This window comes from Nyctibius grandis, chromosome 2 (assembly GCF_013368605.1).
Source record: "Nyctibius grandis isolate bNycGra1 chromosome 2, bNycGra1.pri, whole genome shotgun sequence".
Lineage (NCBI taxonomy): Eukaryota > Metazoa > Chordata > Aves > Nyctibiiformes > Nyctibiidae > Nyctibius > Nyctibius grandis.
In genome coordinates this window covers 52,957,541-52,974,353 of record NC_090659.1, presented here as the reverse complement: position 1 = coordinate 52,974,353, position 16,813 = coordinate 52,957,541, and the positions used below count along the sequence as shown (strand labels likewise).

The following is a 16,813-nucleotide window of genomic DNA, read 5'->3' as shown; positions in this document are numbered from 1 at the left end:
CAAGATAATCTGTCAATCTAAGAAACTTTATGTCTTTAAGCAGATTACATTCCTAAATACAGTAACAATTAATTATTAAAACATGGACAGATAATACACATAAATAACTTAATTCAAAATCTATAATATTGCTTCTCAAAACGCAGAAATTAATTTTGCTGGTAACAATATAATTCCTTACTCATTAAGGCATCTCTGAAAACTTTTTTCTTCGTTTTCCACTTTGCGTATCATAAATAACTGCTGGGTTTGCCGATGATGTGCTGACAAGCCTACTACAAACTCTGCAAAGCCAGAGCAGTCCATCAAGACAAGGCATGTGGAAAAGGGTACCAAGGCTCAGTGATGCGCTCTAGATGCACTGAGCAGCCTTCGCTTCTTTTGGCTACACATAGAGCCATTCTAGCCAAAGGAAGTATCACTTATCACATGCATTTGTGTAGATATATGTACATAAAATCAAGGTGTCCTTTTTAAATGTAATTTAGAAAGTGAAGAGGGGCAGAGAAAATAACTAAGCATATCTAAAAAGCTTGATATACAAAGTTCCCTCTTACATAAACAACACCTTTGCCTTTTACAGCAGGATGCATTTACCATTTAAGCAGAAGCTGAAAAGAAAACAGCTTTAGTGTCAATTTAATCACAATGCATTTAAGTAATTAAAAATATTTTAGTTACACTACTGCTAAGCTTTGCTGGAACCATCACTTTCCTTGAACATCTCTCACCATAGAGCTAGCTTAATTCTGAAGGTAGTTAGAGATGCTCATCTCTGAGGGGTACCAGCCGCAGTAAAATTAACCTTGTTAAAATTAGAACAGAAAGCTCTACTTTGTGAGTATATCACAGCAGTTTTGGAAACAGGAACACAAAAGTCCCCGAGTTACCTCCACAAAAGCCATTTGGGTTTTGCATAGAATTCCTTCTGTTGTTTTTTTTTTTTGTGCTTTGTTTTCTTGCACTTAGGAACAAAATCTGTAACCGCAAGAACAAACCAAAGCAGCTTCTCGCAGGGCTGCGCTCTGGACTGGCTCCCTCTCTTCAGAGGCATTTGGCTTCTGCTTCTGTACCAAGTCAAGCTAAAGTCCATTTAATAATGAGACACTTCACTACCTGTCAGGATACCATGCGGGCTGGCAGCTCCCTCCCAGGCAGCGTCCATCCCAGTGTCCCCAGCAAGGAAGCGGGGTGGGCTAAAATGGGGCTCCTGGGCCCAAGGTGTGGTTGATCAGGGCCAATAAGGCTTATTAGCGCCCTCGTGGCCCTGATCTTAATAGACAATCCGTAAGAAGGGGCTGCCCATTCTCTGCAAACACTAAACATGGATTATACAATGCCTTGTTCCAATCATCTCTCTATATATTTTTAGAGAGTGCAAATATCCATTTAATGGGAACAAAATCAAACAAGAATTTCAAAAAGAGCAAGCAGAGAACTACAGAAGAAAAGTATGTAGGTGCTGGAGAGTATCTTTAATACTCTTGCAGGACAAACATTCAAACAATAAATGCACACAACCCAAAATATAATAGCCAAAACTTGTAAATTTTGCATCATAATCCCTTTCTAAAATCCTATTCCTGAGTTCATTTTACATGCAGAAATTAGACTGATTCACTGGATGTCTGCTTTAGCGTCCTCCTGAAGTCAACAGTTCTTTTTACCCCTTTTCTTTCTCTTGCTTCATCCAGGGGCTTAGGGTTTGGTTAATTTTCTTCCCTTAATTACCAGTGAAGACATCAAAGAACTACATTAGCCTCACTCACCTCACATGGTCATCTTCTTTATTCTTCTTACTGAATGGAAAGCTTTGCTGGCAATGGCTTTGAAGAAGACAGGACTAAACTAATGAAAAGCCCAAATAGGAGAGCTTTGTCACAGTACTGGCCGCATTCCTACTGTTCCTCTAGTCCAGGCAGGAAACCTGCTGGTCAGATTGGCTTCAGCTTGCACAGTAAACCATGCTGAGTCCAGTTACCAGGGAATGATGATTTTCTCTGACTTGGCTCTTTCCACCACAATCTTTTAATCTCTAAGTACGTAGACTTAGTTCAAAGCTGTTGTATCTTGGAAGAGTTGGGGAATGAAGAGCACCTTAGCAAAAGCAAATAGTCCACTACCCTTGTTTAAAAAGAACTTGCGCTGTGCTGCTGTCAGCATGGAAGCGATGCTTATAGTGATCCCTTTCCTAAGAGGAAGCAACAAATGCATAGGACCTTCAAACACACATTAATTTACTACCTGAACCCTTGCCTGGGTTTTAGACAGGTGTACAGTATAGATGAGGCATGAAAAAAAGCAGAAGTATTATCAATACAGGTCTTGAAAATACTTAATTTGGGAAATCTCACATGAAAATGCTGATACAGTCTAAATATAGAATTAGACTTATTGCTGCTGGTTATACAGAAGTCAAAAAAAGTTAAAGTCTGAAAAACAACTACTGTGAGAGTCACACAGGTATGTAAACACTCATTTCAGACGAACTCCTCTAATGGCTTTCTTATCTGCTTATCTGTCTTGCATGAAAAAACAAGCCCAGGATTAAACTAGCAAGCAGAGCTGGCATTACCTTTACTAGAAAAAGGGGCAGAAATGGCATTCAGTAACAGCTTTCAAAAAGAAGTTCAAAACAATGAAAATGCAAAAAGTACAGACCAAATTTAAAACTCATACTTTTATAAGCTCCTTTTATCTATTAGGATTGAAAATTATTCAGTAAACTTTACGTTAAGTACATTAGCCTCTCTGGAATCAACATGAGGTCTCCTGCAAGACCAGCCCCTACAGCCCAACTGCCAAGGCTCTGGCTTTCTTGGAGCAGATCAGAAAGTCAGGGCTTGCCCAAGGAGCCAAGCAGAGAAGGCTGCCTCTCCACTACTGATGAGAAGCCCTTCACATCTCCTCCCTTTGAGGTCTCCTGCATTTCCCCCAGCTCTTGAGGAGCTGCAGCAGAAGGTTGCTCAGTGGGGCACTGCTGGGGACCGTGCTGGTCCCAGAGAGCGAGGCAGCAGCCTTGGGGCTGCTCTAGCTCCACCTCACTGCAAGGAGAGTAGAGGACTGAGCAGAGCCAAGATCACAGCTCCCGTTTGCCCAGGCAGGGTGAGGTGGTTAGTGCTAATGTTGTGCCAAGACAAGATTAACACAATGGGTAATGAGATCCTTTCCCCCACACACATTCACCAGCCTGAATGAAGATCTAATATAGCAGTCGTGTTTTAGACACTTCAAGTCAAGACTGCTGCTTGCTGTTGTTCATTCTCCACATGCTTTAGTGCAGGAATGAGGAAAAAAAACCAGCAGTGTTGTAAGAAAAAAAAATGTAGTGCCTTTATTGAATTAAAAATGGACCTTTCTTCAAAGTGTCTTTACATAACACACATGAAAACTTTATCATCAGTTGTATAAATATATCAAAAGGAACAAATATTTTTTAAAAACCAGTATTTTGGCTCAGTAAAATAACTTTCCTATCCCTAAAGGTAGGGATAACAAGTAGCAGGTTTTCATTCCATCTATTCCAGTTAGCAAAAGTAGTAATTCAGGAGGCCTGAGGCTGCTGGAACCCTGTTGGCCTGCATACTGCAAGCTGTCAACGTGGAAGTGCAAAGTCAGTATTGTACCCTAGTCCCCAGAGTACAACTACCATACTCCCAGTGTCTAGTCTTTACATTTGATATAGAGATCTTCTTACAGAAGAGTTCTGTGACCAAACCGTACAGCTTCCATCCCAGTAAATTCTTCTATCGATGTGAACCATAACAATTGGCCTTGCTCAGATGGATGTCAGTAACTGCAGATGGATCTCAAGGCTCTTTTACAACAGACTGTCACTGAACACACATTGTATTTAAAAGCAGACTGTGTGCAACAGCTAAGTGAATGTGGCACTTCATGATCAGAACTGTTCCTCCCTTGACACTTCTGTGTTGACTAAAACACAGAATGAGAACAGAATGTAAGCACGTGCATTGGTCTATACATACATGACACTCATCAATAAAACACTCCAGTACCATAACAGTTTGAAATAGTCTGATGTTTCAAATGCACTTTCCCCCCCCTTATCCTGAAGTGAAGAGATTCTTATTCCATTCTGGCCAAACACACACTCAACTCACAAAGCTCAGAAGGCACTGTGTCTCAGAAGCCAAGTTTCAAACTTCGAGCATACACTGAGGTAATCAAAGCATGTTAGATGGGAGAGGAACCTATTTCCACTGGTTTTGTCACTTATCAGGCAGAAGAGGGTCACACCATCCCACGTTCGCTGGGCAGTTCTTCCGTGGAATGGCACCTCACGCTATCAGTTTCATTTGGTTGAGGATGGAGGCATAAGAAGATAAATGCTTGAGCCACGAAAGAAGAAAAAGGCAACACTGCAGTGTCAAAATGCGTAGACTGATTCTAAAGGACGCAGAACATTTGTTTTTTTCAGATGAAAAAGTGGAGATATCAAAGGACGAACTTAAAGGGAAAATTTCTGCCTAATAGTGTATTAGCAACAGCCTTCAAGGACAGCTTGGAAAGTGATGGGAGTTTGACACAGTTGTAAGTTGCTTGTTCCAAGATAAGGGAGCTGCACGAGAAAAGACAGGCTGGAGTTTGCATGGGAGGAGAGCAAAAGATGCTGCAAGAGAGAAGCTAATAGGACACAAATAGGAATTCAGAGTTGCAAGCAGCACTTGAAGGCAGTAACAGTCAAATCCTGAAGCTTCCATATACAAATAGATCTCAACTTAAAAATGTAACTTTCAAGCACAGACTGAAAAGCACGGGCAATTTGGCTCTCACATCTCCTGCTCCTATAAAATTCATAGCTATAAACATGGCATTAAACAGATTTGATAATTTCTTAAAACCAATCAAATCAATTCCCTGCCTTGAGAAAAAAGAATTTGTCATTACAAACTACATCACTGTCTACACACAAGTCAAACATACCTTCGGAGTTAACAAAATTGTGGTATACCTAATATTGTTTAAAAAAAAATTTTCAGAAAAAGGAGAGAGAAAGGATTCAACATGCACAGTAAGTTTTAACAACTTCCCTTCCCAAACAGCTGTATGGAAGGAAACTGCGACTCCAGCTTGAATGCATCCAGCCCAGGCCAAATTCAGTACACAGTCACCTCAGATTCCTCACATGATCAGAGGAGAGGGAAAGGAGAAAATCAAGCAGCTACAGGTGGTAACACAGGGCATCTCTCTCTCACTTTAAGGAGCACTGGGCAACAATGCTATTTTAGCTCTATTTTCTAAAGGTGCCTGGAGCCAAAAAGCACAGCCTCACCACCCCTTTTCTTCTCCAATTGTACTGTGAACCCCCCGGGAACCAGGTAAACTCACTAATCTGGGCGAAAACCATTGCAAGGAAAAGAATTTCTGCCACATTAATCTGTTCAGCCAGGTTCAGGTTTCAGAGCTGACAAATGCTAGAGCCAGCACCCTGGCTGGGAACAGGAGGGGAGACCTGCTCTTCTTCAGCAACAGCGACCCAAGAGAAGTAGGTGCCCTGAAGCCCTTTGGTCTGACCTTTAAAGTGAGGGGGATGAGGCCAAACATCCTGTACTCCCCATGAGAGTCTGTGTCATTAGCTCTTTGTTCCACTTGGGTAATAGGAACAAATATATTAAGCCACTCAACTGGAAAAAAGAATCCTCTGGAGATGAATTTTTTTTGACTCAGTACAGCATTACAACGGTATTTTTACGATGTCTGCGTGGGACAAGTGACTAAAAATGGTTCACTTCTTTAAAGTGTAAAAAAGATCAGGGAAGAGTATTTATGCTTTGTCAGGTTCAATAGCACTTTTGGGGGGCTAGGATTGTCTCTTACCTTTTCTCTTGGATGATAACAGACTGATGCAGAACACAGAGGGATTTATCTTTCAGCAAACTTTCAGCAAAGGCAAGTAATGAACTTGTAATGAAGAAAAGTTTTGTGTCATTTCATTAAAAAAAAGAAACAAACATTTACTGGCATCAACCATACCCATTACATAGTATCACAATTATAATTAATATAGTTCCCTTCATATTCAACCTTTAATTGCAAAAAACAAGTTTTCTGTTTTTTGATAGTTTTTTCCCCTTCCATGTTTAATACCAAAAGAATTCTAACAAAGCACAGTGCAATTCTTGGAAAAGGCCTCATGTCTTTCCTACGTGGTTTCAATGTCATCACTGTGCTACTGATGACATTACACGGTGTTCTGTTGATCTGGCCAGAGGGAAGGATGATTCACATCCGTAGACGAAGTTGTAGTACCTTCAATCCAGAAAATTTGGATGAGATTGTCTGCACAAAACAGATACATATGACCTTCAATCAATCCATCACCAACTATGTGAACTGAACTAGGCCATAAGTGTCATTTTTCTGTTGTTATTTAGGGAGAATTAAAGTCTTTTGGTAACAAATGCAATCCTGACAAAGATGCATTTTTTCTGGATGGCATGTGGTAGCGCACTTTCTTCCAGAATCTGGTACTTGCTGAGTGAGTCCTTTCCGAGAAGTCCCCTTTCCATCGGATAGTCCCGTGCTTTTGCTTAATGTATCTGATGGCTTCTGGCATGTCCGCATAATCTTGTATTTTTTCAAGTTCAATGAGAATCACTTTAATGCCATCTTGGATAAGAGCCTTATACATGGCTAGCTGCCTTTCAGACACTTCTTCTGTAACACTGTAACAGGAGGGTTCTGGTACTAAAACAATTATCACTCTTCTACTTTGATGGATTTTTTCATCAGCAATGCTGATCACAGCTGTAGAGAAAAAGGTTGCGGGAAATTAAGGCTGTACGTTTCTATTTTTTGTTACCAACATGTTGCAGCTGCTTCATTCACTGTTTGATATTTGAGCCAACATACTTTACCTTACAAACAGGGACAGGATAAGAGCACGCAAGCAGTTACATTGCGTTAACCAACAAGTAGAGATTTGGCCAATGCAACACAATCTGGCCCCATCAGACTGCATGTCTACAGTCTTGTTTTGCATAAACAGAGAAGAGCTACCAACTATCTACTAATTATCTCACTCATGCCATTTTATTACCATCATAGGTGCAACTGCAAAAAAAAAAAACCAAATTCCAAAACCATAGGCCTAGATAAAACTATGACATTTTTCCTTAAATGGCTTGTTCCGATATGCTTAATTGTTTTTTGTTACATGTAAGTGGAAGAGAAAGCAAAGAATCCTCCCTTCAATGGCATTCCAGACAACTAATTCTAAACCAGCAAAATATGGTAAATACCACACAAAAAACCATACAGGCTAACCCTGAGAACAGACTACTGCATTTTTTCAAGCTGGAAAAATAAAGCAGCACTTTAGATTCTACTTCTTAGAGAATCCTTCTTTCTCAAACCACTACCAAAAGCCTTCAGATGTAAAAAAAGTGATCCACAAACTACCTCACATACGTTTGTTCACACACAATTTTTTTTAAGCAAAAATTTCTGTTTAAGGCCTGCTCTGCAAATGTATTCAGTCTCAGTATTATCTTCTTAAAGTCGTAAGACCAGGAAGGATTCAGAAGACTTTCATCATTTCACCTCACATAAGCAGTCAGTGGGACAGACTTTCACTTTGCAGCATCAGATGCTAGAAACTTAAATTTGATGCACATATGCACACAGAGGAAATCTCCACAAGGATTTTCAAGTCTCACAAGGAAGGCAATGCTTTGTAAGAACTTTCACTAGGGACAAGTAGTCTTTGATACAGCCGATCGATCCTGGTAACTTACTGTTGCTTTGTATTCTTTTTTTTTCCCCCCATCTGCACTGTCTAAGCATCCATTACACCCTTTATTGCAACCCGCTGGTTTGACAGCAATTCTCAGAGCAAATAAAAATGAAACAGTAGAGAGTTCATCCTGTCAAATGCTACCTCAAAGCAATGGGCTCTTTTCACACCACTCACAAGACCTACTTTTCCATATTTCCTTCCATCTCCAGATGTCTAGTCTAGCCAGACACTGAGAAAACCTGGAACAGCTAAATAATGACAAGGGAAAGGCTGAGATAAACAGAATTCATGGGAGCACCCAGTGCTGTATTTCTCATTTTCCATCAGAGAGAATAAGAAAGTCATAGCTCATTCGATGGTGGGAGATATTTAGAATCACATCTGATTGCCTGTTTCTGAGTTGTACGTGCAGTTGCCAATGAGAAAACTCAAGTATAATTTGTCTTCAGATAGCTTACCTTCTCCCGGTAAATCATCTCTCCCAAATATGAAGAGGTTATATCCACACTGTCTTTCTAAGACCTCTGGCAGTATCTTCAGAGCAAAAATATCTGATGAATACAAGCAGCTCTGTCTGTTCTTTGGATACAGAACATAAGCATCATAGATCTTCCCATCTGAAACTAAAGAGTGAGCAATAGAAGTAATATAAAAATGGATTCTAAAGACACAAAAGCAAGCAAGTGAACAAATAAAAAAAATCTCCAAATTCTGTTTTTTCCCCCACTTTAATCATTGTTTTAGATCCTAATCCTGCTATTATCTAAGTGTGTATAACTATACTAAGTCTGAGGTATTTGTAGAATCAGGCCTTCAAGAATTCAGTATTCTGGATCTGAATAGGCAAAAGACACCTGCAAAATTAAGTAGGTTTGCATATTCTTTTTTCAACTCTAAGTAAAAAAAATGTTATCACTGAATTATCTGGAAAACAGCAGTTCCAGTAGTACAACTGAATACTTCAAATTCCAGCTGCCATATAACTCATAGGTCATTTTTGTAACCTGGAGTTTCAAAACACAGCAACCCCTTAGACATGAAAACAAAACCAAAGTATTTGGCAAATTTCAAGGTCTGAATTATATCAGATATTTTGGAACAAACTTTTCAGAAAGACCAAATTTAAAAGACTTCTTTGAAGTCTAACAGAACCTCAATATCTCCAGAAGATACTTTCTGTTTCTCTAGCCATGTACCTCCTCTCAGATGTTTGGAAATGACCAATACTTCAGCATACTCTCATAGACAGCACCTCTATCAACATTTTTCTGAATGCCATGAATTTACAGAGAGTAAAATAAGCAGAAGTGCCTTCAAATAGAAAACAAAAGAAAGTGAAATTTGTCCTGGTTTATCTATGGAAAATACACCCAACAATTCCACTATATTACTGCTTTCTGTAAGAACAGTAATTAAAAGAAATCTGAACAGCTGCTGTCAGAACAGAATTCAAAGCACTGAAGTGGGTCTTCAGGGAAAGGAAAGATAGTACTGGATTCCTGGAAAGTTGCTGATTTTTCCTCTGTAGATGCTTTTGTTATCTGAACTAATTCTAAACATCCTAAAAACATGTTATCCTTTCAAAAATCCCAAGGAAGACCAATCACACTCCATGAGGTTAACTCATTACTTTGCAAGGGAAGGTGGAGGTTCATTACAACACACAGCACTGTTACACAAATGTACCTTTTTTACCCAGGAAAGGATGGCAGAAGTCCCGATACCAAAGCACAATATCAATTTTGAAGATCTTGTAGATAAACAGAGTAAAAAATACTAAAAATACCAAAGAAACTCCTCCTCCAATTAAGTAACCCTGAATGTTCCAAGCTGCAGTAGAGTGGAGTAAGAAGAGAGAAAAACAAACAAACAAAACACAGTTATACACTAGAACCAGAGAAAGACAAAAGAGATGTTAAAAATTGTTTAGCCATTAAAATATTTTAAAAAAAAAATGAATGAATGAGACTAAAGTTTTTCATGTATGCTTTCTGCAAACACTGTTATTTGACAAGCCTACTTTTATCTTTCAAAGATACCTTAGCAATGTGACAAATGAGGCTACTCTTCAGTTGAAACACACAAAATATTGACATACATCCCAGTGCAGCAGTAGAGTGAGAATTCTTGTAAAATTTTATCAGTCAGAAAGCAGGAAAGTCAGAGGTTGGGAGGTAATTTCCTGACCATGCTATTCTCCCCAGATCAACCAGCTTTCCATTGTCTCTAGCCTCTTTGAAGATCTGTCATTGAACCTACTAATTTGTTGTCCTTAATAGGTTTGTTCTCCTTAAAACAAACAAACACCCTCCACAAACTGCATTTTTTAGTTCTTTAATATTAAAGGATTTCCGAGGTTAAACCCTACCCTAACAATTTTTATGAAGAGCTTACAGTTAGGTAACAAACTAGAGCTCAGATCCACTTTCAGTCAATTATCTGTTCACAATGTGGCCAGTTAAAGGAAAGTTTGAGAATAACATTTGTCAAAGGATTGGCTCACAGTTGACAAAGCCAGCTCAGCACAAGCTCAATAGACCAGAGGCTCTTCTGTAGCTAAATTTAAAAAAAAAAAAATGGACACTTATAATACCTGGTGATTTGCTTTTCTGTGTATCTGCTTTTAAATAAAAAGAATTAATTTCTTCAGCCTTGCACTTTACCTTTAAGTTCACCTACTGAAAAGAAAATTTCACGCTAGCCAGCAATAGGTCAAACATCCTTGTCTCTGAGCACAAGACTGGTGTTTCCAACAAGTGTCAGGATGCTCCCAATCAACATGAGCCTATCTAGGAGGTGATAACACAGCACATGTCTCAGTCATGGAAATCCATAACCTTTCCAATCAATCTATTTCATTCCTTCACTATCATCACTGTTAGAGTTTCTCCTACTGTATTAATAGATTTTTTTTTTTTTTTTTTTTATTTATCCTGGCAATCTGAGCCCATTATTTGTTACTGAAGGACAGGACAACCAGGTCCACATATACATTCATGTCCTTTTGACAGTCTGTTCCACACTTAGTTATGTCTTCCCCTCAGCTCTTTTAAAGAATTGGCCATTTTCACTGCTCTTCTAGACACATGATTTCCTCTGATCCACACGCTTCTTTAAGTCAAGTGTGTAAAATACTTGCTTCAAATAAACTGGAGTCTTTCATTAATGTTTCCTAAAACACTGAATGAGAGAAAATAAAGCAAACAAAGTGCTATTTTCTTTAATGTTGCTAAGAATATGACAAAAAATTCACAAAGAAAGGTATTGAGCTGCATTGTCCACTTTGCACCACAATACATCACGCAGTTTTAGCTCGAAGTAGGGTGTTGTCAAACTAACTGAGAAGTAAGCATCATTGATCACCATTTTATCAAGATGAGATCTCTTACCTGGGCGTTCCAATTTGACGTATGCTACAAATTGTTGAGAACCATATATGAAGTGACAGAAAAATTTATAAGCATAATCCTTTACTTTCACTTCTGAAATGTTAAATTTTGTTCCAGATACAGCAAGTCCATGAGGCAACCCCTCTCTGTCATTAAAAAAGAGTAAAAGGAAATAATCTGTAGAGAAACTGAAATATCAGTGCTTAATACAGGATAGATTAATCTATCCACAAATACAAGAACATTCATTTTTTACTTCTATAAACTAAGAAGCCAGTGAAACACAGTAAATACCACCCCTGTAACAAACAGCTTCATGGCCAGAGGTGACTTGGCATTTTCCACACACATTGGGTTGTTAGGGGGTTTTTTTTCTGGGTGGGACAGAGTGCACCATTGGCAGTTTTGCAGATGATACAAAACTCACAGGGATGGCTGATACACCAGAAGGTTGTGCTGCCACCCAGATGAACCTTGACAGGCTGGAGAAATGGGCTGACAGGAACCTCATCAAGTTAAAAGCAAAATGCAAATCCCGTACCTGAGGAGGAATAACCAGACCCCAGGCATCTTGGACTGCATTAAGAAGAGCACTGCCAGCAGGATGAGGAAGATGATCCTTACCCTCTACTCAGCACTGGTGAGGTCACACCTGGAGCAGCAGGGCCAGTTCTGGGCTCCCCAGTATAAGAGATGTACGGATTTACTGGAGCAAGTCCAGTGCAGGGCTGTGAAAATGATTAAGGGAGCGGAGGATCTGTCACATGAGAGAGCAGGGACTGTTCAGCCTGGAGAAGAGAAGGCTGAGGTTGAGGGGTTGGACCCTATCAATGTGTGTAAACACCTGACAGGAGAGAGTGGAGAAGAGGGAGCCAGGCTCCTTTCCGTAGTGCCTACTGCCAGGACAAAAGGCAATGAGCACAAATTGAAACACTTTCCCATCTGAAATTCCATCTGAACACTTTTTTACTGTCAGGGTGGTCAAACACTGCAACAGGTTGCCCAGAGAAATTGTGAAGTCTCCACCTGTGGAGATATTCAAAATCCAACTAGGGACAGCCCTAAGCAACCTGCTCTACCTGACGCTGCTTGAGCAGGGGGATTTGACTAGACAATCTCAAGAGGTCCCTTCCAACCTACATGATTCTGTGAATGAAAGATTATTCAAACCAGTAATAACTAGTAATAAAAGTATCAATAGAAAAATTATCTTCCAGGATTCTTTATACTGATAATGAAGCAGAAACCTTTCCAAGCCTACTAAGACTCTCTGAGCCCACAGTGTCCACAGTCAATGGTGCTAACCAACGTAGGAAATAATGATGAACAAAATTCACAAAAGCTGAGTGACCCTGGTGTCAAATGACAACAGACATGGTGATACTGCCCTTATGTCTGATATCTATGGCCACAAGAGGCTTTGAGATATAATATGCTATCCTACTAAATATCATCCTGCTCTAAGGTAGATTTACATGTATAAGGTGGGAGGGGCTGCAGTAGGAAGGTAACTACAAACTGGCATCCTACCCTATATACCAAAGTGATGTGACCTTGCATACTCAAGGAGGAAAACTCATTTTGCAGAACACCCTGAAGAACCAGTTTCTATTACATATATAATTGCCAGCAACTTCTGTCATGGGATGCCAATGCAAAATGATGAGGTTTGTAACATGTTCAGATTTGTTCAAGTCAGTTTTAACTTTCCTACCAGCAGAGGAAAGAGTTACCTCCTAGGTGTAAGCCCTGAAGTCCATAATGTTGGCCACGCCTACAGTGTGCTTTGCTACTAGCAAATGCTCTACAAATTTAATTGCTGAGAAATTGCTACTATTTTTTGAAATAAAATATTATTATTGCAATTAGATTAATTTCTCTGATACTGGATAACTTACTTTGAGCTATTCATCCTAATTAGAACTTGCACAGGATGTATTTTGCATATCTCCATCTCTGGCATGGGAAAATTATCAGGCAGGGAAGTGATTAGAAATGGAGATCACTTCCTAGCAAGCCAAAAATCTTAACAGAGAATTGCTTTAAGTTAAATATATTAAACACTTTCCAGGAAGATGTGTTTAATAGCAGCACCAAGCTGGCTTCAGAAGGATCTGCAGTTATAATAACTTTAAACATAGCTACACAGAGCTGCACATGTGTCTTAACTGGTGAAGCTGAGAAACTTCATGCCCTAAAGAATAATGGACTTAGTTGTGCCTTAGAGACCATAAGCTGGGGCCCTAATATTTATAGGCAAACAACCAAGTATACAGATCTATAATGAAAATAATTCCCCCAAAGGAACCTGGGGACAAAGTAGAACTAAGATTCCTTCTGGAGGCCAGATACAGATGAATGAAAAAGATCATTTTAAAAGTAGTCTGCAACCTAACTCTCTAGCCATATTTTGCACTGATGATGGCACTTCATGGAGACGGCAATGCTTCTGCATGAGTGTGAACTGATCAGCTGAGATTTTTTTTTTTCTTTCTTCTTTGCACTACATTTTAAGGGCTATATTTAACAGCAGTGATTGATATAATGAGAAAGCAAACAGTACATCCACACTCTGCTACAGCATATACCAGCCACTGAGTAACAAGGTCCTGATCTCTCAAAAGAAATTGCTGGTTTTATCAGCCTAATTTGTGTTTAATTTTACCGAATATAAAAAACCCTAAATGTCCTACAACAAGAGTTTCTGCTTTGTGTTCTTGAGGATTAGCAGCTGTGTCTGTACTTAGAAAAGGACCAAGTTCACAAATAAAAATAAGTGGGGTGATTTTTTTGTCTTGGAACAATCTATCCTTCCCATATTAATGATAAGAGGACAGGATTTAAGCTATTAGCAAAAAGGATTGCATAACAACAAATGCATAAATAAGCCTTACAAAATTATATGTTTCACAACAGTATTATAAAAACCTACATAAGATTGCTTCATTACATTTGTATCAGATAAATATTTTATTATAAATACTGATGTATTTTTTTAAAAAACAAGCAATAAGAATATAATGCACTTGATGCAGACTTCTAATCAGTCTTTCAATGACTATTGACATTTGACTAGTAGTCAACTTTATGGTGAATTCGCTGCAAATTACTGCAGATTACTTCACCTAGAAATGCACTTACAATTCCATGTATAAGGATACTTACTCATAAAACTGTTCCCTGTAGGTGCTATCAAAGCTATCAACATCTTCATCATTAACTTGCCAGAATGGAATCAAGCCATTTATGCCACTTGATATATTACATTCCATAACTATATGAGAGCCTACAAAAAACCATTTAAATACGTCAATTGAAGATCTTGTAACAGAAGCAGGATCAAGTGATTAGGGAACAGCTGGGAAAAGGAGGGATATCAAAAAACCCACTTACCTGATGAAAAGCAGAGTCCTTAAAACTCATCCATTTGTAATCCGCGCTTGGGTGTCTCCAATCTGGATATAAATTCCACCCTAGATGTAGGTGTCTAAATGTTCATGTCTACATGTAAGCTAGATGCCTAAGCTAGTAACACAGTTCAGCTCTGCTGGCGTCCACTCACATTAGACACCCGTACCTTATCAACTGAATGGCTCTCCAGACTCCACTGAAAGATCTCAGGGCTCAAATCAGTGGCATGTACACAGTATGGTGACATCTGAGATGCTCTCCAGCATCCATAATGAGCTGGCAGATAGGACTTCAGATCTTCAAGAAACCTGCACTGCTAGAGTAGCCAGACCACCCAAAACAGCACTGGACATCTATATGTAGGCAACTGAATTGAGCCCCCATTGATAACAGCATGAATTAAGGCCCTGAGCTGATACGCAGATACCCATGTGTAGACAACTACACCCTGGAGCTGAATCCCATTCTTAGTGACCATGCATATCTTTACTCCAGATCAGAGTCTTTTGGCCAACACTGTCCACTGGGATGGTTTCTGAATACCTTCACAGTCTGCCACCAGAGCAAGCTCACCTGTCACCCAGCTCCTTTGCCACCAACAGTCGGCCGCATCTGGAATATTGTGTCCAGTTCTGGGCCCCTCAGTTCAAGAAGGACAGGGAACTGCTAGAGAGAGTCCAGCGCAGAGCCACGAAGATGATTAAGGGGGTGGAACATCTCCCTTATGAGCAGAGGCTGAGGGAGCTGGGTCTCTTTAGCTTGGAGAAGAGGAGACTGAGGGGTGACCTCATTAATGTTTATAAATATGTAAAGGGCAAGTGTCATGAGGATGGATGTCACTGAGAAGAGCCTGGCTCCATTGACAGGACAAGGGGCAATGGGTGCAAGCTGGAACACAGGAGGTTCCACATAAATATGAGGAAAAACTTCTTTACGGTGAGGGTGACCGAACACTGGAACAGGCTGCCCAGAGAGGTTGTGGAGTCTCCTTCTCTGGAGACATTCAAAACCCGCCTGGATGCGTTCCTGTGTGATATGATCTAGGTAATCCTGCTCTGGCAGGGGGATTGGACTAGATGATCTTTCAAGGTCCCTTCCAATCCCTAACATTATGTGATTGTGATTCTGTAACAGTCCAGATCCTACGGAATGCATCAGTATTAAGAAAGCAAGCCAAGTTGCAGCATATATTTATTGCCAATGTACATCAGAGGGCTCCATTTATAGGAAGGTAAGCAGCTTTCTTGGAGTCCTTTTCTTCTGTATTTTACCCATGGAAGTTATGATTTGATAGGAGGAGGTGGGCTCTCAGTTTACCTATGTAAAGATCTCAATGTTTCATTACCTAGAACCACATCAGATCTAGATGCTTCCACCAAGGGATAGTCTCTGTCAAAAGTATGGAATAAACCTTTAGCTCATATGCAGTTACTTGAACAAGAGTTCACACAGAAATCACAGATGCTCTCCATTCTCTTCTCTCATGTTCTTCCGCCACAATAATGACTTTTTTCTAAAGATGGGGTTTAGTACATTGCACAGCTCTTCAAAAGGAAGAAAACCCCTGAAGTGTCCCATGCCCTCGATTTCTATACGCTCATGAACGTACTGTTAACTTTCTGCACAACCTTCTCCTGCCATTTCTCATTCAAAAATACAGGTGTTTCCAGGTTCACAGAGGTTTTTTCAGGTTCTGCCCTACAGGCAGGCATTTAATAGGAGCAAAGATTTTTTTTCCAGCATCCCATTAAAGGTACTAAACAGAGAATATTACTTTTGAATGGTGGTGCCTTTTTTAAAAACAAAAAGAACTCAAAAAAACTTCACCACCTTCCTTTAAAGGGTCCCCCTGCAGTAGGGAAACATTTGTAGTTGTTCAGTAGCCACAATAAACCCACTTTCTGAGTGAAGGCTTTGTGCTTCCTTTTAGTCTCATGTGTGACTGCTTTCCTAATGTCTGTAAGGCAATCAAAGCAGGGTTTGTTCATCTTAGCTGGTCTAAGGCATCCAACCGGCAACTTTTAATTAAGGTAGCATCCAAGTCATAACAAATATGGACCAAATGCTATTCTAAAATAAGGAGCCTAAACAAGTTGTTGCATAACACATCTTAATATAGGCTGAGAGTCACAGGCAACCCCTGGGCTAATAATTGCTCTGTTCTTCATTTTCTCAGCAAGTACTATCAAAGATTAAGTAAGAAAATCCTAAAGAATGTCTTCAGTAAATTAAAGAGCCTTTGAAGGGCCTA

General features: G+C 39.7%; 1 protein-coding gene across 5 annotated transcripts in view; it reads right to left on the bottom strand.

Annotated features, from left to right (window-relative positions):
- Window positions 1-3,308: 3,308 nt before the first annotated feature.
- LOC137677711 (interleukin-1 receptor type 1-like) overlaps window positions 3,309-16,813 on the bottom strand; it is a 28,575-nt gene continuing 15,070 nt past the window's right edge. For 4 of the 5 annotated variants that reach the window (XM_068425202.1, XM_068425205.1, XM_068425203.1 and 1 more), the window contains 5 exons: window positions 14,317-14,437; window positions 11,152-11,297; window positions 9,449-9,592; window positions 8,221-8,385; window positions 3,309-6,771 (listed from right to left, as the gene is read on the bottom strand). In XM_068425202.1, coding sequence (XP_068281303.1) covers window positions 6,395-6,771; window positions 8,221-8,385; window positions 9,449-9,592; window positions 11,152-11,297; window positions 14,317-14,437 — 953 coding nt within the window. In that variant the 3' untranslated portion in view covers window positions 3,309-6,394. The remainder of the gene's footprint in view (window positions 6,772-8,220; window positions 8,386-9,448; window positions 9,593-11,151; window positions 11,298-14,316; window positions 14,438-16,813) is intronic. The other variant, XR_011050311.1, reaches the window with a different exon arrangement.